General features: G+C 44.7%; 1 protein-coding gene across 1 annotated transcript in view; it reads left to right on the forward strand.

Moving 5' to 3' along the window:
- Nucleotides 1–350: 350 nt before the first annotated feature.
- Nucleotides 351–22,987, forward strand: part of GPA33 (glycoprotein A33) — a 43,144-nt gene continuing 20,507 nt past the window's right edge. Inside the window, exon 1 of the mRNA XM_075333270.1 lies at nt 351–525. Within this exon, the coding sequence (XP_075189385.1) occupies nt 486–525 (40 nt within the window). The 5' untranslated portion in view covers nt 351–485. The remainder of the gene's footprint in view (nt 526–22,987) is intronic.

Genomic DNA, 22,987 nt, shown 5'->3' on the forward strand with positions numbered 1-22,987 from the left:
AAAAAAAAAAAAAAGCCAGAAACAGCGCAGTGTGAAAGCCATAATAAGTTCTGCAACTTTTCTGATATACTTTGCGTGTTAGAAGTTCATCGTATAAGACCTCTGCTTGCTGTCAGTGAATGAGACTGTTCATGTTTACCTCTATATACTGATCCTGATCTAGTCACAGAGCTGAGGGTTTGTGTCAGTGTATCAGTGTGGACACAAATCTCACTGTAATCATGACCTTAGATAATGTTATCTGCAGTCCTATGTAAACCTTATAATGCTAGTAGTAAGGGGAGGGGGATGGAGGGGGCCGGGACTCGGAGGCAGCGCTGATTTTCTATTGGTCGTTACCTGCAGGTTTCTGGCAGGAAGAGAAGGAGAAAGAGTGAAGGCGGCGGCCGGGAGAAGTTTCTGTGGTCAGGGAGGGGCTGTGGGTTTTTGGTTGGTGTTTTGGACACAGCAAGATTTGAGTACAGAGACCCCCGAGAGCAGCGACCATGCGGAGAGGAGAGCAGGTTGTGGTTTACCTGTGCACAGGTGAGTGCGGCTCCATGACATGACCCAGGGGACATCCTCATTTCCCCCTTTCCCAGGTGAGAGCCCCTCAAACCACCCATCCGCCCTTCCCCAGGTGAGAGCCCCCCCCCACCCGTCCACCCTGCTTCAGGTGAGAGCCCCCCCACCCGTCCACCCTGCTTCAGGTGAGAGCCCCCCCCACCCGTCCACCCTGCTTCAGGTGAGAGCCCCCCCCCACCCGTCCACCCTGCTTCAGGTGAGAGCCCCCCCACCCGTCCACCCTGCTTCAGGTGAGAGCCCCCCCCACCCGTCCACCCTGCTTCAGGTGAGAGCCCCCCCCACCCGTCCACCCTGCTTCAGGTGAGAGCCCCCCCCCACCCGTCCACCCTGCTTCAGGTGAGAGCCCCCCCCACCCGTCCACCCTGCTTCAGGTGAGAGCCCCCCCACCCGTCCACCCTGCTTCAGGTGAGAGCCCCCCCACCCGTCCACCCTGCTTCAGGTGAGAGCCCCCCCCCACCCGTCCACCCGTCCACCCTGCTTCAGGTGAGAGCCCCCCCCACCCGTCCACCCTGCTTCAGGTGAGAGCCCCCCCCACCCGTCCACCCTGCTTCAGGTGAGAGCCCCCCCCACCCGTCCACCCTGCTTCAGGTGAGAGCCCCCCACCCGTCCACCCTGCTTCAGGTGAGAGCCACCCCACCCCTTTGACGCCTCTCCGGTTACACTGGGAATTGACTGAATGCCGCACATCCACGTGAGGCGAGGGCGCTCATACTTACGCCATTTTTATATCCGCACCACACCAGTGACTGCTGCTTTTTTTTTTTTTTAAGGGTTGGGGCCAATTAGTCACAGAGAAATAAAAATTACCCACAGAAGATTCAGTGATCCTCAGCAGTCACACCCAATCGTTGTCAGGAATCATAACCGATCACCAATAACTGTCAGGGATCACACCTGATCACTGTCATGAATCATAACCAATAACTGTCAGGGATCACACCCAATCGTTGTCAGGAATCATAACCGATCATGGTCAGAGATCACACCCGATCACTGTCAGGGATCATAATCAATAACTGTCAGGGATCACACCTGATCACTGTTCAGGAATCATAACCAATAATGGTCAGGGATCACACCCGATCACTGTTCAGGAATGATAACCAATAACTGTCAGGAAACATAACTGATCACGGTCGGGAATCACACCTGATCACTGTTAGGAATCATAACCGATCATGGTTAGGGATCACACCCGATCACTGTTCTGGAATCTAATCAATAGTGGTCAGGGATCACACCTGATCACTATTAGGAATGATAACCGATAGCGGTCAGGGATCACACCCGATCACTGTTAGGAATGATAACCGATAACGGTCAGGGATCACACCCGATCACTATTAGGAATGATAACCGATAACGGTCAGGGATCACACCCGATCACTGTTAGGAATGATAACCGATAACGGTCAGGGATCACACCCGATCACTGTTAGGAATGATAACCGTTAACGGTCAGGGATCACACCCGATCACTGTTAGGAATGATAACCGATAACGGTCAGGGATCACACCCGATCACTGTTAGGAATGATAACCGATAACGGTCAGGAATCATAACTGATTATAGTCAGGGATCATAACTGATCACTGTTCAGGAATCATAATCAATAACTGTCAGGGATCTCACCTGATCACTGTCAGGAATCATAACTGATCACGGTCAGGGATTACACCAGATCATTGTCAGGAATCACAACCTGTCACCAATAACGGTCAGGGATCACACCCGATCATACATTACTTATCAGCTCTATTATATCGGCCAGTGGCAATCTTCATATAATTTACAGATCAGGAGCAATATAATTTATGGCCGCTATGAAGATATCTAATCTGCTGCAAGATATGAGGATCTAAAGGAAAGTAAATTGTTAAAATGTATTCTTTAGCTTTGAATACAATCTATTACTTTCTGTTATCTGCCATTTCTGGCTAGGGAGTGTTTGAGCTTAGTGCTTCTCAATGTGAAACTGTAGAACACTCCCTGCCCCGCAGGATCACTACTGCACGGGATATTTAGGTGGTTTCAACATCGCCCACTACATAAGTGTCACTGCCCCTTTAAATCTCTTAAAGGCACAGTTCACACAGAGTATGACTCTCACACTGAACTCTGTCTGTGAGGATCGGTCACAGTTTCTGGTTGCGTCATCTCATCTGCTCTTCTGACTCAAGAAGGGATTTGCCAAATTTGTTAATGCTGATCAAACACCTGAGCATTCGCTTCTCTCAGATCGTCGGCCGTGACCATGTGTGACCGATATGTAACAAAGACTGGATCCAACCATTTCATCGGCCAAAAGGGCCTATATTATTTTATTTATCTAAAGTTATCCCCTGCAGAAGTCACTGGGGCCTCATTTATGAGTTACCTCACAGTAAGATCATCATGGTTGCCTATAGCAACCGGAGTGCAGCTTTCACCATTGAAGCTGCTGAGGTAAAGTGAAAGCTGAGCTCTGATTGGTTGCTACAGACAGTGCACTGCTGCTCTTTGTTATCTGCCAACACACGCTCACAAACATGCAGCCAGTTCACTGTCATCAGCTGCGCTGACCACCGCACGCTGCTGCTCTCTGTTATCTGCCAATACACATGTGGCCAATTCACTGACATCACTGCACCGACCACAAGGGTGTACGCTACTGCTCTCCGTTATCTGCCAATACGCACGCGGCCAATTCACTGACGTCCCCTGCACCAACCACCCCATGCTGCTTCTCTCTGTTATCTGCTAATACACACATCACACATACTGTATATTCGTTCATTCCTTCATTCACTATATAACATTGAACATGTCCTTCTGTCCAAAGTCGGGCTAGAACTATTTGGCTGGCACGAGCGCAGTGCTATGTTCATGTTGTGGTTGAATTCTTCAATAGTCAGCGTGTGTGTATATTGCCAACTCCGACGCCATTTTATTGAAGACACGGTCTTTGTGAATATCACCAGGCCCCGTTTTTTCCAGACGATATTCGCAGACAGTGTCTTCAATAAAATGGCGCTGGAGATGCGGTATGCGCATGCGCTGACTCCGGCTCCGTTTTATTGACATATTCAAGTATGACGTGAAGATAGCACTGCGCATGTGGCGGACATAGGGATGATGGCGGCGGCTGTGGTGCAGAATGTAAATAAAGAGGAGGAAAGCAGCATGGGAAGGAAAATATGAAAAAACCCCGACCCACAAAGTCATTCCCCAATGCTAAATCATCCACACCCGGGTATAGAACGGACTCAAAAGATAGGTGCTATATATAGCACCCATCATACAGTATATCATCCAATACATACCCTATACTGTAAAGTGCCCATCATACAGTACATCACTCATACAGTATATACATTATATAGTGCCCATCATACAGTACATCATCACTCATACAGTATATACACTATATAGTGCCCAACATACAGTATATAATCCAATACATACACTGTAGAGTGCCCATCATACAGGATATCATCACTCATACAGTATAAACATTGTATAATGCCCATATTACAGTATATCATCACTCGTACAATACATACACTATATAGCACCCATCATACAGTATATAATCACTCATACATTATATAGCACCCATCATACAGTATATAATCACTCATACATTATATAGCACCCATCATACAGTATATAATCACTCATACATTATATAGCACCCATCATACAGTATATAATCACTCATACATTATATAGCACCCATCATACAGTATATAATCACTCATACATTATATAGCACCCATCATACAGTATATAATCACTCATACATTACATACACTATATAGCACCCATCATACAGTATATAATCACTCATACATTACATACACTATATAGCACCCATCATACAGTATATCACTCATACAGTACGAACACTGTATACTGCCCATCAAACACGGTCACTCATACAGTACATATATAGTGTATGATAGAAACTATAGTGTATGAACTGTATAAGTGATATAGTTTATGATGGGAAAGTGTATTACTCATAGAGGTAATACATATAGTGTGTACCACCTGTCATGCATATTATTCATACAGCATATATTATCACTCATACAGTACATACATTATAGTACACTATGTACTGTATGAGTGGTCTAATGTGGATGGGTATGATAGTGTATGTACTATAGGAGTTATGCACGCTCTTATACAGTATATACATTATAGTACACATTGTACACTATGTTCTGTGTGAATGGGTACTATAGTGTTTCTCATACAGTTCATATACTATATATTACCCATCATGTACTGTAACAAAAAACAGTACATACACTATAGTATCTATGATATACTAAGTTACTCATATAGTACATAGTGGATGATGGGTATTATAGGGTAAATACTATGAGTAACACATTGATCGTGTATGACGTTATTATAGTGTGTGTACGATGAGTAATGCACTATAGCTTCCATTATACACTGAGTAAATTACACATTGTACACTAGTTTAGTGCAGTGAATACAATATATAGCACCCATCATACATGATCTTACTCATGTAATACTAATCATACTGTAGCGAGGAAGTGGTAAGGGTTGAAACCTAACTCTGCTGCTATGTAGCATAGCCGGGAAGGTAAGGGTTAAATCCTTGTCCTGCTTGTGTTGATTACAAATGCACCTGAAATGTTTTGTGTAGAGCCAGCCATGTGTGGGGACATGCACAGGGAGAGGGGGTGCTATCTCTGACGGGGGGAAGGGGGTTGTGTTTAAGCCTGAATGTGGTAATCGGACCAAATAAAGTCTCAGGATGAGCGAGTCTCTGAGGAAGCTGCAGGTGGCGGTTGGGGACAGAGGGTGTCCAAATGAAGTCTCAGGATGAGCGACTCTCCAAGGAAGTTGCAGGTGGCAGTTGGGGACAGAGGGTGTCCAAATGAAGTCTCAGGATGAGGGAGTCTCCGAGGAAGCTGCAGGTGGCGGTTGGGGACAGAGGGTGTCCAAATGAAGTCTCAGGATAAGCAAGACTCTGAGGAAGCTGCAGGTGGCGGTTGGGGACAAGGAGTGTCCAAATGAAGTCTCGGGATTTAAATTTCTATTTTGCATCTGTTTTCTCTGAAAAAGTAAATGTAAAATCAACTGATCTTCACCGTTCTATTGAAGGATTAGAAGAATCCAGGCCATCAATAAACAAAGAGCTAGTGAGGGAATACTTAGCTAACCTAAATGAATTCCAGTCCCCAGGTCCAGATGAATTACACTCCAGAGTACTGAAGGAGATAGCAGAGGAAATATTAGAACCACTCTTCATAATTTTGAAAATTCTTGGAGAACAAGAGAAGTTCCAGAAGACTGGAGAAGAGCAAATGTTGTCCCGATCTTCAAAAAGGGGAAGAAGGTGGACCCAGGGAACTACAGGCATGTGAGCCTGACTTCCATACCAGGAAAGATCTTTGAACAAATTATTAAACAACATTTATGCAAGTACCTAAGTACCTGGATGAGAATGAAGTGATTAACCAGAGCCAGCATGGGTTTGTGACTAATAAGTCATGTCAGACTAACTTAATTTCCTTCTATGACAGAATCACTGACTGGGTGGATCAGGAAAATGCAGTAGATATAGTATATCTTGCTTGACCAGCAAAGCATTTTACAAAGTATCTCATAAAAATCCTTTATTGAAAAAATGACCAAGTGTGGAATGGACAAGGCAACTGTTAGATGGATTCGGAACTGACTTAGCGATCGGAGCCAAAGAGTGGTCATAAATGGCTGCACATCCAGTTGGAAGACTGTCTCAAGTGGGTACCACAGGGCTCTGTCCTGGGCCCCGTGTTGTTCAACATCTTTATCAAAGACTTAGAAAAAGGAATTTAGGGTAAACTGATTAAATTTGCTGATGACACAAAGCTAGGAGGAATAGCTACTACTAGAGAAGAGAGAGGATTCAACAAGATCTAAACCAGCTGGAACAATGGGCAGCAACTAATAGAATGGTTTTTAACAGGGAGAAATGGAAAGTCATACATCTTGGCAAGAATAATGAAAAGAGCATATACAGCATGGGAGGAATAGAGCTATGCAACAGCATGTGTGATATATACAGCATGGGAGGAATAGAGCTATGCAACAGCATGTGTGATATATACAGCATGGGAGGAATATAGCTATCCAACAACATGTGACATATACAGCATGGGAGGAATAGCGCTATCCAACAGCATGTGTGACATATACAGCATGGGAGGAATAGCGCTATCCAACAGCATGTGTGACATATACAGCATGGGAGGAATAGAGCTATCCAACAGCATGTGTGAGAGACTTAGGTATACTAATAGATCACAGACTAAACATGAGTCAACAGTGTGACGCAGCAGCAAAAAAGTCAAACACCATTCTAGGCTGTATTAACAGAAGCATACAATCTAAATCACGGGAAGTCATTATCTCCTTTACTCCTCTTTGGTCAGACCTCATCTGGAATATTGTGTCCAGTTCTGGGCACATTTTAAAAAAGGCATCAATAAACTGGAGCAAGTTCAGAGAAGAGTGACCAGAATGGTGACCGGTCTGCAAACCATGTCCTATGAGGAACGGTTACAGGATTTAGGATTGTTTAGCTTGCAAAAGAGAAGACTGAGAGGAGACCTAATAGCTGTCTACAAATATCTTAAAGGCTGTCCCACTGGAGAGGGATCAGTTTTATTCTCATTTTCACAAGGAAAGACTAGAAGCAATGGGATGAAACTGATGGGGAGGAGGCACAGATTAGATATTAGAAAACATGTTTTTGACAGTGAGGGTGATCAATGAGTGGAACAGGCTGCCACGAGAGGTGGTGAGTTCTCCTCCTTCAATGGAAGTCTTTACAAAGAGGTTGGACGGACATCTGTCTGGGATGATTTAGTAGAACAGAAAACTGTGGGGAAAAAAGAGCGTAATAGGGTTTACCTTGGTAGGAAGGGGGGGGGTATGCAAAGGGGTAGTCACACTCACCTATAGGGGTTGTGAAAGTCACAACTCCTATGACAGCATGTAAGTAACTTCGAGTCACGGCAGCGGTCCCCAAATCGGCAGACGTGATCAACGCGTTTCGGGAGACTCGGCTCCCTTCCTCAGGACAGTCAGGCTAAGAACATTAGATCTCAGCTGAGCCTCCCGAAACGCGTTGACCAGTGCACAAATAAAGCTACATTAATCTTCAAATCTTCATGATCTGGTAGTCATTGGCGTGGCTTGGAAATACCCTGCTCTACAACTCTGTTATCTGGGATGATTTAGTGAATCCTGCTTTGACCAGAGGGTTGGACTAGATGACCCCGGAGGTCTCTTCCAACTCTAATATTCTATGATTCTATGAGACTTTGAGGAAGCTGGAGGTGGCGGCTGGAGACCGAGCGTGTCTGAATGAAGTCTCAGGGAGGGGCGAGTCTGAGGAAGCTACAGGTGGTGGCCAGGGATAGAGTGTCCGAATAATGTCTGAGAGAGCGAGTTTCTGAGGAAGCTGGAGGTGGCAGCTGACACTCCGAGTCTGTCTGAGCGGAGTCTACTACTGACCAAAAGAAAAAGTCAGTGTAATGTTGGGCAGTCGGTCCTGTGGTTGAGCGTTCTTGGATCTGGGAGTAAGCCCGAGAATGTGAAGTATAGTGGCCATGGTGAGGAACGTTAACTACACCCGAGAGTAACCGGACACTGGTGGTCCTGAAGTGAGAGCTGGACATTTCTCTGTATGGGTGAACCTTCGTACGCTTTGACGTGGACTGTTTATTTTTGTTCCCTCATGCCGGAGAAAGGCTGGGTTTGTTCGCTCTTTTTCTGCCTATAGTTTATGCATATTTAAGAAACTACCCTGCTTGACCAAGGAAACTCCCTTGTGTGAATGAAAATCAGACTTTGCTTTTGAATTGTGGTTCAATAGAAAAAAAAAAAAACTTATGAAGATGGCCTGGACAAAAATGAGGGTTGCTTGAGAAAAGATTGTAAATAATTTCACCATAGGACGTGATAGTCAGGTGCATCCTGTAAGTAGCCTCACAGGTGTCTACAAACTTGTAATCAGTTAGTTTGTCTACTTATATGGTGAAAAGTAGTCATTGTGCTGTTTGTTATCATGGCTTGTACTGCACTGAGCATGGTGCGAAGAAAGCTAAAGGGAGAGTTGCCTCAGGAGAGTAGAAGTAAAATTATAGGCAGAAATGTTAGAGGTAAAGGATATAAGACCTCTCCAAACAGCCTGATGTTCCTGTTACTACAATATAAGATTTTGGGGACTTTAGCCGACCTACCTGAACATGGCCGCAAGAGGAAAAGTGATGACAAATTATAGAGATGGATAATATGGATGGAAACAAAGAGCCCAGAAGAACTTCCAAAGATATTAGAGGTGAACTCCAAGGTCAAGGTTCATCAGTGTCAGATTGCATCATCCATCACCATCTTGGCCAAAGTGGACTTTGTGGAGGACAAGCAAGGAGGAAACTACTGACAAGCAAGGAGGAAACTACTGACAAGCAAGGAGGAAACTACTGACAAGCAAGGAGGAAACTACTGACAAGCAAGGAGGAAACTACTGACAAGCAAGGAGGAAACTACTGACAAGCAAGGAGGAAACTAGTGACAAGCAAGGAGGAAACTAGTGACAAGCAAGGAGGAAACTAGTGACAAGCAAGGAGGAAACTAGTGACAAGCAAGGAGGAAACTAGTGACAAGCAAGGAGGAAACTAGTGACAAGCAAGGAGGAAACTAGTGACAAGCAAGGAGGAAACTAGTGACAAGCAAGGAGGAAACTAGTGACAAGCAAGGAGGAAACTAGTGACAAGCAAGGAGGAAACTAGTGACAAGCAAGGAGGAAACTAGTGACAAGCAAGGAGGAAACTAGTGACAAGCAAGGAGGAAACTAGTGACAAGCAAGGAGGAAACTAGTGACAAGCAAGGAGGAAACTAGTGACAAGCAAGGAGGAAACTAGTGACAAGCAAGGAGGAAACTAGTGACAAGCAAGGAGGAAACTAGTGACAAGCAAGGAGGAAACTAGTGACAAGCAAGGAGGAAACTAGTGACAAGCAAGGAGGAAACTAGTGACAAGCAAGGAGGAAACTACTGTTGAAAGCAAATCATAAAAAGTCAGACTGGAATTTGACAAATTGAAAAATCACAGTTTCTGAGAGAACGTCCTGTGGTCAGATGGGACAAAACTGGAGCTTTTTGGCGTCACAATAGCTCCATGTTCAGACATAAAGAAAAGAGCATTGTACCTGCTGTGAAACATGGAGGAGGCTCTGTTATGTTCTGGGGCTACTTTGCTGCATCTGGCGGCACAGGGTGTCTTGAATCTGTGCAGGGTACAATGAAATCTCAAGACTATCAATGGATTCTGGAGCCAAATGTGCTGCCGAGTGTCAGAAGCTCTGTCTGAGGCACAGGTCATGGGTCTTCCAAAAGGATAACCTTTCCAATAGTCCGTGAAAATTGGACTGCATTTTTTTTTTTTTTCACTGATCCATAGACTTGCATTGCCAATTTTTTGTATTTATTTTTATTTCACTCTCCATTTGGATCAAACTCTGACATGTGACTGACCCTGTAGACTATCTGTGACCACCACGGATCGCACTCGCATGAAATATCGGACTTCTGCTGCCTACAGAAATCGTTTGTCAGCAATGATTACCGCCAAAAAGGTTGTACACTAAAATATTTAACTTGAGGGAACCATCAAATTTGTCCGGGACGGATTATTATTATTATTATTATTATTATTATTATTATTATTATTATTATTATTATTATTATTATTATTATTTTATTTTTTTATTATTTATTTGGTTTTTGTTTTTTTTGAGTCAAAATTCTTAAGTCTAGTTTTCAGTTATTTTATCTATTCTTCTCAGTTTCCAATGATTTCAGAGACCATTGTGGCTTTTTTTTTTTTTACTTTAAGAGAAGGGTACTAACAATTTTGGCCATATGTGTATTATTCATACAGTACATATAGCACACATTATACACTAAATTACTTATACAGTACATGCTCTATACAGTTCCAATCATACATGATATTGCCTATCCAGTACATACATTGAGGTACTCCTCATACACTAAATCGCTCATATAGCACATAACTACAATTATCATCCACTATAGCACTTATACACTGTAGTGCCCATTAGACACTGTAGTGCCCATTATACACTGTAGTGCCCATTATACACTATTATTTATGCAGTATGTGTATTATGATGTAGTACACTACACATGCAGTACTATATATTGCTCCTATAGCACAGTGTCCATTATACACTATATCACTCGTATAGCACATAAACTACAATTCCTATCACCCACTGAGTTGTACACCATAGTGCCCATCATACAATATTATCTATACAGTACTTGCATTACAATGTAGTGCCTATTATACACTATATCACCTATATAGCACACAAACTACAATTCTTATTACCGACTATATCACTTACACTGTAGTGCCCATTATACACTGTAGTGCCCATCATACACTGTTACCCATACAGTACGTGCATTATGATGTAGTACACTACACATAGACTATATCGCTCCTATAGCGCATACATTACATAGTACTCATCATACACTATATCACTTTTATAGCACATAAACTACAATTCTTATCACCCACTATGACTTATACACTGTAGTGCCCATTATACACTCTTACCCATACAATACATGCATTACAATGTAGTACACTACATCACTCGTATAGCACTATATGACTTATACACTGTAGTGCCCATTATGCACTGTTATCCATATAGTACATTATGATGTATCTACTGTATTATATACTATATCACTCGTATAGCACCTAAACTACAATTCTTATTACCCACTATGACTTATACACTGTAGTGCCTATTATACACTGTAGTGCCTATTATACACTGTAGTGCCTATTATACACTGTAGTGCCCATTATACACTGTAGTGCCCATGTTACACTTTTATCCATACAGTACATGCATTAAGGTGTAGTACACTATCTCTCATGGCACAGACCTTTTAATATCCCATTTATACACTATATCACTTGTATATCACTTAAGCTACAATTCTTCTCACCCACTATATAACTTATACACTGTAGTGCCCATTACACACTGTTATACATACGGTAAATGCATTACTATGTGGTATCCATCATATACTATATCACTCCTATAGCACATAACCTACGATTCTTCTCACCCACTATATGGCTTATACATTGTAGTGCCCATTATACATTGTAGCGCCCATTATACACTGTTATCCATACAGTACATGCATTACAATGTAGCACCGATCATACACTATATCACTCCTATAGTGCATACATTATATAGGCAGTATGGTGGCTCTGTGGTTGCCTTGTATTACAGAGGGTCCTGGCTACAAACCCGACCGAGGCCGTCGTTTGTGTGGATTTTGTGTACTCCCCATGTTTGTGTAACGCTCTATGGATCATGCTGGCGCTGTATAGGAAGCAGAATACACATTACTCATCCATTTTACATTGTTTGAGACCTTTTATAAAGGCGAATGGAAAAGGCGGCAGCTCTCATACACTGATTACTTAGGATTTTTGAGTTTCTAAACCTGACCCAGTCGCCATTTCAAGATTCAAGACAATAAGTAGTAATAGTGTGTAATCTGGGGGATGATGGGTACAGTATAGTGTGTAATCTGGGGGATGATGGGTACAGTATAGTGTGCAATCTGGGGGATGATGGGTACAGTATAGTGTGCAATCTGGGGGATGATGGGTACAGTATAGTGTGCAATCTGGGGGATGATGGGTACAGTATAGTGTGCAATCTGGGGGATGATGGGTACAGTATAGTGTGCAATCTGGGGGATGATGGGTACAGTATAGTGTGCAATCTGGGGGATGATGGGTACAGTATAGTGTGTAATCTGGGGGATGATGGGTACAGTATAGTGTGCAATCTGGGGGATGATGGGTACAGTATAGTGTGCAATCTGGGGGATGATGGGTACAGTATAGTGTGCAATCTGGGGGATGATGGGTACAGTATAGTGTGCAATCTGGGGGATGATGGGTACAGTATAGTGTGTAATCTGGGGGATGATGGGTACAGTATAGTGTGTAATCTGGGGGATGATGGGTACAGTATAGTGTGTAATCTGGGGGATGATGGGTATAGTGTGTAATCTGGGGGATGATGGGTATAGTGTGTAATCTGGGGGATGATGGGTACAGTATAATGTGCAATCTGGGGGATGATGGGTACAGTATAGTGTGCAATCTGGGGGATGATGGGTACAGTATAGTGTGCAATCTGGGGGATGATGGGTACAGTATAGTGTGTAATCTGGGGGATGATGGGTACAGTATAGTGTGTAATCTGGGGGATGATGGGTACAGTATAGTGTGTAATCTGGGGGATGATGGGTATAGTGTGTAATCTGGGGGATGATGGGTATAGTGTGTAATCTGGGGGATGATGGGTACAGTATAGTGTGTAATCTGGGGGATGATGGGTACAGTATAGTGTGCAATCTGGGGGGATGATGGGTACAGTATAGTGTGCAATCTGGGGGATGATGGGTACAGTATAGTGTGTAATCTGGGGGATGATGGGTACAGTATAGTGTGCAATCTGGGGGATGATGGGTACAGTATAGTGTGCAATCTGGGGGATGATGGGTACAGTATAGTGTGTAATCTGGGGGATGATGGGTACAGTATAGTGTGTAATCTGGGGGATGATGGGTACAGTATAGTGTGTAATCTGGGGGATGATGGGTACAGTATAGTGTGTAATCTGGGGGATGATGGGTACAGTATAGTGTGCAATCTGGGGGATGATGGGTACAGTATAGTGTGCAATCTGGGGGATGATGGGTACAGTATAGTGTGCAATCTGTGGGATGATGGGTACAGTATAGTGTGTAATCTGGGGGATGATGGGTACAGTATAGTGTGCAATCTGGGGGATGATGGGTACAGTATAGTGTGCAATCTGGGGGATGATGGGTACAGTATAGTGTGCAATCTGGGGGATGATGGGTACAGTATAGTGTGTAATCTGGGGGATGATGGGTACAGTATAGTGTGTAATCTGGGGGATGATGGGTACAGTATAGTGTGTAATCTGGGGGATGATGGGTACAGTATAGTGTGCAATCTGGGGGATGATGGGTACAGTATAGTGTGCAATCTGGGGGATGATGGGTACAGTATAGTGTGCAATCTGGGGGATGATGGGTACAGTATAGTGTGCAATCTGGGGGATGATGGGTACAGTATAGTGTGCAATCTGGGGGATGATGGGTACAGTATAGTGTGTAATCTGGGGGATGATGGGTACAGTATAGTGTGCAATCTGGGGGATGATGGGTACAGTATAGTGTGTAATCTGGGGGATGATGGGTACAGTATAGTGTGTAATCTGGGGGATGATGGGTACAGTATAGTGTGTAATCTGGGGGATGATGGGTACAGTATAGTGTGTAATCTGGGGGATGATGGGTACAGTATAGTGTACAGTATGTGAGTAATCTAGTGTGATGGTGTTATATACTGCCTGTACTGTGCAGGCGACTTAGTCCATGATGCGATATTGTGTCCAGTGTCAGACTGGGGCAACGGGGGCCACCAGTAACACTGACTCTGGGGGGGCCACCAGTAACACTGACTCTGGGGGGGCCACCAGTAACACTGACTCTGGGGGGGCCACCAGTAACACTGACTCTGGGGGGGCCACCAGTAACACTGACTCTGGGGGGGCCACCAGTAACACTGACTCTGGGGGCCACCAGTAACACTGACTCTGGGGGCCACCAGTAACACTGACTCTGGGGGGGCCACCAGTAACACTGACTCTGGGGGGGCCACCAGTAACACTGACTCTGGGGGCCACCAGTAACACTGACTCTGGGGGCCACTGATACACTACATGCAAATATTACATTCACAAATATATAATATTCTGAGAGCAGTGAAACAAGTGTATGTGATGTTCTACTGCAGAGGGGCCCACCGGGGGATTCTCCGGCTCTCCTGTGGGCCAGTCTGATTCTGTACGTGCTGTGGCTATTTTCCCTCTCGCCACTGAAATCGTGTTCACACTCCACCTGCACTTATTATAATGTATATATGACAACCTGGAGATTACAGCGGAGTGTCACATGGTCAATATTGGGGGCTCCGTCTCTTTAAGAATAATCGTGCTCCTCTGAATTTAATGTGTGCTGCTATACTGACAGGCGCTGTGATAGACCTCTGCGGAGGGGGCGCGGGTGTGAACACTGTCATATGGTGCAGGACGCGTCCTCACTCATTTACTCAGTTTCCCTCTTATTGACCTTGGGCGGTATTATGATTCCACAACGGTCGGCTGCCTGTGTTATTTATATAGCACTTGCATATACTGTAGCGCTGTATATGCCGGCTCCAGGTCTATATGGGCCCTTGGATGACAGTTTCCCAATGAGCCCCTCCATTTTTCTATAGCCTTTTATTTTTTTTTTATATAGTTGTATCATGGCATGTTTGTGTTTGTGTGTGTGTGTGGTGTGTTTTTTTTTTCTTTTTTGTTTGTTTTTTTTCTAGTCTATATAGTTGTATCGGGCTTGTGTTTGTTTTTTTGGGGTTTTTTTGGGTGTTTTTTTTTTTTTTTCTTGGTATATATCATTTTATTTATTTATTCTTTCCGGTCTATGTAGTTGTATCAAGGCTTGCTTGTTTTGTTTTTGTTTTTTTTTCTATTTGCTCTGGGGTTATGTTCTTTGGATATTTTATTTTTTTTCCCCAGTCTATGTAGTTGTATCATGACTTATTTGTATTTTTTTTTTCCAGTCTGTATCGTTGTATCAAGGCTAGTTTGTTTGTTTTTTCTCCCGAAATATATTATTTATTTTTTATCCTGGTCTATGTAGTTGTATCACGGCTTGGTTTGTGGTGTTTTGTTTTTTTTCTCTCCCCCCCCCCCCAGTCTATATAATAATAATAATAATAATAATAATAATAATAATAATAATAATAATAATAATAATAATAATAATAATAACTTAATTATAATTAATTAAATTGTATTCATTTATATAGCGCTATTAATTCCACAGCACTTTACATACATTGGCAACACTGTCCCCATTGGGGGCTCACAATCTAGAGTCCCTATCTGTATGTGTTTGGAGTGTGGGAAGAAACCGGAGAACCCGGAGGAAACCCACACAAACACGGGGAGAACATACAAACTCTTTGCAGATATTGTCCTTGGTGGGATTTGAACCCAGGACCCCAGCGCTGCAAGACTGCAGTGCTAACCACTGAGCCACCACAAGACTGCAGTGCTAACCACTGAGCCACCACAAGACTGCAGTGCTAACCACTGAGCCACCACAAGACTGCAGTGCTAACCACTGAGCCACCACAAGACTGCAGTGCTAACCACTGAGCCACCACAAGACTGCAGTGCTAACCACTGAGCCACCACAAGACTGCAGTGCTAACCACTGAGCACCACAAGACTGCAGTGCTAACCACTGAGCCACCACAAGACTGCAGTGCTAACCACTGAGCCACCATGCCGCCCATATAATTTTTTTTTTTTTTTGCATTATGAGATCCAGTATATTTTTATCATTCTTGTTTTGAGGTCCGTACGACTTTAATTCTTTCACTTTGGCATTCAACATATGGAATAAATATTTTATTAGCTCAGACAGTTACACACGCGCGGAGACCAAACATGGTATTCCTTTTTATTTTTTTTAGATTTTACTTCGTTCTTGGAGGTGATGGCCGATAACCGGGCACAGTCTCCGCTGTAATAAAAAGTTCTGAGACTTTCTATTATTCTGTAAGTTCTTTTGATCAGGAAGGATCTCTGCTTGCTGTCAGTGAATGTGAATATTCCTGTATTTTGTTGTTGTTGTTTTCTTTTTTTGTTTTGTTTTTTTTTTGGTTTTTTTTTTAAAACCTGTTTAAATGTAATCTTTCCTTCTTGAGGTTTTTCTTCCAATTGTATCCAGTCCAGACAACCCTCTATGACTGATACATTGTAACAAATGATGTCTAGGGCTGATGTGCTTACTTCAGAGTTTTGTCTGTGGAGGATGCAATTGTAACAATCCCTCAGCTGTGAGCAGTGGTTGATTTTCAAATGTAATTTAGAAAGTTCCTATTCATTGACAGCAAGCAGAGGAGGTAAATAACATGGCAGGTTAGAAAGTTGCAGCACAATGGAACCATTATTTGTAGTCTGGTTGACATGGCGCCTACATCAAAGGTCTGGTCAACCTGGACTAATAGGCCCAGAGTCGTCCACATTTCGGTAACTTTTTTTCTTAATTGCATGTATTTCGAGTTTAAAATTAATTTTTACAATTAGATTTCATGAAATATTTTGCACCGTTTGACTTTTCCAGGCTCTTTGTTTCCTTTTTTGTTGTTTGTGGTCATAAATCAGCCCAAAAAAAAGACCGATACAAAGTCTCCATCAGGCCTTCTTCGCGGGCTCGCTGACTGTTTCTCAGTTAACTCCTCTAGCCAGCAATAGACAGTGCAACACAAACGCTATAGAAGCCAAATTGTGCAAACGTTTGTAATGAAACCAAATTGCAAAAAGTTATTTTTAGCTTTAATTATATAAAAATGTCCTGAAAGGTCGATGGCCCCTTTAGGCTATGTGCACACTGAATTATTTTTATTTTTTTTTTTTTTACATGGAAACTTGAAGTGTTTGCGGAGGATTTGCAGATTTTCTGCTCCATTATTGGCAACCTAAGTTTGGCTTCTTCTTTTTTTTTTTTTTTTTTTTTTTTGCTGGAATATTTCGGTCTCAGGACTGGCCTTGGATGTAATAATGAGGGTTTTCATTCATTCATTCATTCATTCATTCATTCATTCATTCATTCATTCATTCGGAAAAACCAAGATCTTGAAAATGTTGAGAGATTGGAACACCGTTTATTGGAAAGTTTCGGAACTTTTTACTGCACATACGACACTTTATTTACTCAGATCTGGACAATCCCTTTAATTCTCGCCCTGTGTCCTCTGATTCAGAAGTGTCGGTAAATTTTACATTCAAACTCTCAAGGTGTTTTTTTTTTTTTTTTTTCTTTTTTTTTTTCTTTTCTGAATATCGTGCTGATTGCTACCGTAATTGTACTGCGGAATCCTGACCTCGGGCGAGAGGGAGGAGGATGGGGGGGGGGCGCTCAGTGCAAACCAGAAAAACCTGCTCTTCTCCTTCCCTGGAGCCCAGCCACCCAGATTACACTGTGTCTGTGGCTATAGTGTGTGCACAGGGGGAGTAGATTGCGAGCTCCTGGGGTCAGGGATGATCAGAGTATAGGTGCCCGTACACACCCAGAATCGACCAAACCAAATGCTCTACTGTCTGACTTTCGTGTGTGGGGTGGTGGTCGAGGGGAGGGTGGGGCCCAGGGTCAGGGATGAAAGACTTAAAATACACAGGAGTGTGATGATCACTGTCAGAGAGGGTGCAAACTCGACTGGGCCTGGGCTGGAGGGGGGCACACCAATACCAGTGTCTTTCAGCTGGGTATTGCGGTGCAGAGACCCGCCAGCTCCCTGCATTGCAATACATGCCTGCTGGCCAATCAGAGCCCAGCAACTGACATTAGTGGGTCTGTGACAGGCAGTGCATGGCAGTCCTGCACTGCCTGTGGCTGGCACCCCGAAGTCAGCTGTTGGATTCTGTGCCAGATATAGAGGAGGATGCCTCACATTATGGTAGTGAGGGGGAAAAGGTAAGAAAAATTTGTTTTTCATTTAAAATGTATTGAATAATAGAGGATATTACTACTGGAAAGGGCCCAAGATGAGGGACATTACACCAAGAAGGGGCCCAGGACGGGTCACCGTATACCAGGAAGAGGCCCAGGATAGGCCACAGTGTACCAGGATGGGGGACATTATATCAGGAAAAGGCCCAGAATGAGGGACCTTATACCAGGAAGAGGCCTAGGATGGGGGACCTTATACCAGGAAGTGGTCCAGGATGAGGGCATTATACCAGGAAGGGGCCTAGGATGGAGGACATTATGCTAGGATGTGGACATTACAGTAGAAAGGGGCCCAGGATGGGGACATATATACCATGAAGGGGCCCAGGATAGGGGGCATCATACCAGGAAGGGGTCCAGATAAGGGGCATTATACCAGGAAGGGGCCCAGGGTAAGTGGCATTATACCAGGAAGGGGCCCAGGGTAAGTGGCATTATACCAGGAAGGGGCCCAGGGTAAGTGGCATTATACCAGGAAGGGGCCCAGGGTAAGTGGCATTATACCAGGAAGGGGCCCAGGGTAAGTGGCATTATACCAGAAGGGGCCCAGGGTAAGTGGCATTATACCAGGAAGGGGCCCCAGGGTAAGGGGCATTATACCAGGAAGGGGCCCAGGATAAGGGGGCATTATACCAGGAAGGGGCCCCAGGGTAAGGGGCATTATACCAGGAAGGGGTCCAGGATAAGGGGCATTATACCAGGAAGGGGCCCAGGGTAAGTGGCATTATACCAGGAAGGGGCCCAGGGTAAGTGGCATTATACCAGGAAGGGGCCCAGGGTAAGTGGCATTATACCAGGAAGGGGCCCAGGGTAAGTGGCATTATACCAGGAAGGGGCCCAGGGTAAGTGGCATTATACCAGGAAGGGGCCCCAGGGTAAGGGGCATTATACCAGGAAGGGGCCCCAGGGTAAGGGGCATTATACCAGGAAGGGGTCCAGGATAAGGGGCATTATACCAGGAAGGGGCCCAGGGTAAGTGGCATTATACCAGGAAGGGGCCCAGGGTAAGTGGCATTATACCAGGAAGGGGCCCAGGGTAAGTGGCATTATACCAGGAAGGGGCCCCAGGGTAAGGGGCATTATACCAGGAAGGGGTCCAGGATAAGGGGCATTATACCAGGAAGGGGCCCAGGGTAAGTGGCATTATACCAGGAAGGGGCCCAGGGTAAGTGGCATTATACCAGGAAGGGGCCCAGGGTAAGTGGCATTATACCAGGAAGGGGCCCAGGGTAAGTGGCATTATACCAGGAAGGGGCCCAGGGTAAGTGGCATTATACCAGGAAGGGGCCCAGGGTAAGTGGCATTATACCAGGAAGGGGCCCCAGGGTAAGGGGCATTATACCAGGAAGGGGTCCAGGATAAGTGGCATTATACCAGGAAGGGGCCCAGGGTAAGTGGCATTATACCAGGAAGGGGCCCAGGGTAAGTGGCATTATACCAGGAAGGGGCCCAGGGTAAGTGGCATTATACCAGGAAGGGGCCCAGGGTAAGTGGCATTATACCAGGAAGGGGCCCCAGGGTAAGGGGCATTATACCAGGAAGGGGCCCAGGATAAGGGGCATTATACCAGGAAGGGGCCCCAGGGTAAGGGGCATTATACCAGGAAGGGGCCCAGGGTAAGTGGCATTATACCAGGAAGGGGCCCAGGGTAAGTGGCATTATACCAGGAAGGGGCCCAGGGTAAGGGGCATTATACCAGGAAGGGGCCCCAGGGTAAGGGGCATTATACCAGGAAGGGGCCCCAGGGTAAGGGGCATTATACCAGGAAGGGGCCCCAGGGTAAGGGGCATTATACCAGGAAGGGGCCCAGGATAAGGGGCATTATACCAGGAAGGGGCCCAGGATGGAAGACAATATACCAAGAAAGGGCAGAGGATGGAAGATATTCTACCAGAATTGGGCCCAGAAGGGGGATATTATACCAAGAGTGGGCATAGGATGGGAGCATTATACCATGATGGGGAACATTGTTACATGGGGGGGGGGGGGGGGGGGTGAACATGGATCTCTTTATAGGATCTAGAAGGCTACAAGGGCCCATATATCTAACCAGCTTGATTTTGCATTGGTGCCCATCAGACTCTAGTTGTGGCACTAAATATACCCAATCATGTTGTCCCAGCAGGAGATGAGTGGCTGTCTATGGTATCTGACAGCTTCTTTCCTCCTCCCTATTGTAAATCCTTGCACAGCTTGCTGAGCATCTGCTGATGGTTTAATGTCTTCAGTAGGAAAGGAAAATCAGAAATCAATCAATCCATCTCCTCTAGAATTTACTATGCAGAAGCTATTTTCAGGAAGGCTGCACATGCCAAGAAGAAGTACAAATTGCTGGACGAAACAACAGTTCGAAATACGCAGACAATACAACATTGATAGCAACCAGCGTAGCTGGAATGAAAGACTTATTACAGAGGCCAAGATTGAAGCTCAAACATGGGACTCCTACTCAATACAAAGAAGAAAAAGATATTGACTACTGGCAGGTACGACCAGGACACATCTGAGATGGACGGCTGCAAAATGGAAGTTGTAGAGGACTTCAACCTCTTCAGATCAATGATCACTCAAGATGCAGCGACAACTCCAGAAGTCAGTAGGAGAATAGCTATGGGCGAATCAACAATGAAGTCACTGGACAAGGTCCTCAAATTGAGGAACACTTCACTGAAGATGTGGCTCATACATAGTCTGGTCTCTGTACATAGTCTGGTCTTTTTTCTGTAGTACCATACAGATGCGAAACTTGGATGATAAATAATACAGAAGAAGAATCAACGCCTTCGAAATGTAGTGCTGGAGGAGGAAGTTATCAATACCATGTCTGGCAAGAAGATCAAACAAATCAAGTTTAGAACAATTCAAGCCAAACATGTCACATGAAGCCAGGATCACCAAGCTACGACTTGCCTACTTTAGACTCCTCATATGAAGAGTGCAGTTACTAGAAGAGGACATGGTCAGAAGAATTGAAGGAACAAGAGGAAGACCAGCAATCCGATGGCTTGATAGTATGCAAAAAACAGCAGAGGCGACCCTGGCGGACCTCTTGTAGGCGGGGGCGACCCTGGCGGACCTCTTGTAGGCGGGGGCGACCCTGGCGGACCTCTTGTAGGCGGGGGCGACCCTGGCGGACCTCTTGTAGGCGGGGGCGACCCTGGCGGACCTCTTGTAGGCGGGGGCGACCCTGGCGGACCTCTTGTAGGCGGGGGGCGACCCTGGCGGACCTCTTGTAGGCGGGGGCGACCCTGGCGGACCTCTTGTAGGCGGGGGAAGTCCACAGGGGACCAATCCCAGGCGGGGAAGACGCTGGTCCAGCTGAAGGCCATTTAAAAAAGAATAATAATGATGATAATAGATGATGGGAGTGGTGCGTTGCATGAGACTAGGATGTATGGGACATTGTCAGCTTCCAGGCTCTGTGATGATGGGAGTGATATATTTTGTATTAAATTGGGAGATTTCAGCTCGTCCAACCAGAGATGGTCCAGTAACTGATCTAAGAGGAGTTTGTTCGCTCCTGGAGTCAGGGATGATGAGAGTAAGGCTATGTGTCCGCGGTAGAATGTTGCTGTGGATTTTTCTGCATGATAATCCGCGACTTTCGTGGCAAATCCGCACCTTTTTTTTTTTTTTTTTTTTTTTTTTTTTTTTTTTTTTTTTTTTTTGACGCGGATTTACTGCGAAATTGCTGCGGATTTTGATGCAGATTTTTTTTTTCCCCCATTCTATAGCCAAAATCCGCAACAATAATTGACATGCTGCAGATTTTTCCGGATCAAAATCCGCGGCAAATCCGCCGCGGAAAAATCCGCAGCATGGACACAGCATTTCCAAAATGCCATTGAAATGGCTTGGAAGTGCCGCTGCTGCAGATTTTCGGAAAATCCGCGGCTTTTCCACGAGAAATCCGCGGGAAAATCCGCGCATTTTCTGCAGCGTGGGCACATAGCCTAATAGTGTATATTTTGTGTTGGCTAGGAATGGTCAGAGATGATGGTGATACAATTAGGGTAAATGGGGAGATTAGATTGTGAGCTCCTGGGGACAGAGCTGATGAGACTAGTGTTCTGCTGTGCAAAATGCATTATTTCCACTAATCAGAATCTGCAGAATGTATTTTTCCCTCTTTATGTGCCGATTACGGGAGCAGTTTTTTGTTTCCTTTTCTTTCGTGTTTTGCTTTTGTCCTTGGACTACAGACCAGTTGGCACACGCTGGGAAACTCCTCATCCGCTCACTGACGGGCGTGCCTTACATTCCTGGGGCTGGATTGTCTCTGAGCATGAATCCTTCTATACAAGTTACTTTCTGGGGTTCAGCCCCTTTTCAGGACCCTCATTTAGTGTTTGGTGCATCTACAAAGTGTCTTTCTCTGGAGGACACAACACAATCATATAAGACATAGACAAACTATTGATTCTAATTGAAATGGTGCAATACTTCAGTTCTCCTGCGGTGGTGCTGCAGGGAAACTGAACAGCTACTGTCATGGATTACAGCTGGTCGCCAGGGAATCCTGCAGCAGGACAACTTCTCAGCTGGGACTTTCCAAAAAGGTCAAAGGAATTGTATGAGTAACCACTCTTCAATATATCCTGATTTAGATATTTCCTCATTGGCCTTTCAATTATAATATCATGAGTAACAAT

This window comes from Anomaloglossus baeobatrachus, chromosome 2 (genome assembly GCF_048569485.1).
Source record: "Anomaloglossus baeobatrachus isolate aAnoBae1 chromosome 2, aAnoBae1.hap1, whole genome shotgun sequence".
In the NCBI taxonomy this organism is placed as follows: domain Eukaryota; kingdom Metazoa; phylum Chordata; class Amphibia; order Anura; family Aromobatidae; genus Anomaloglossus; species Anomaloglossus baeobatrachus.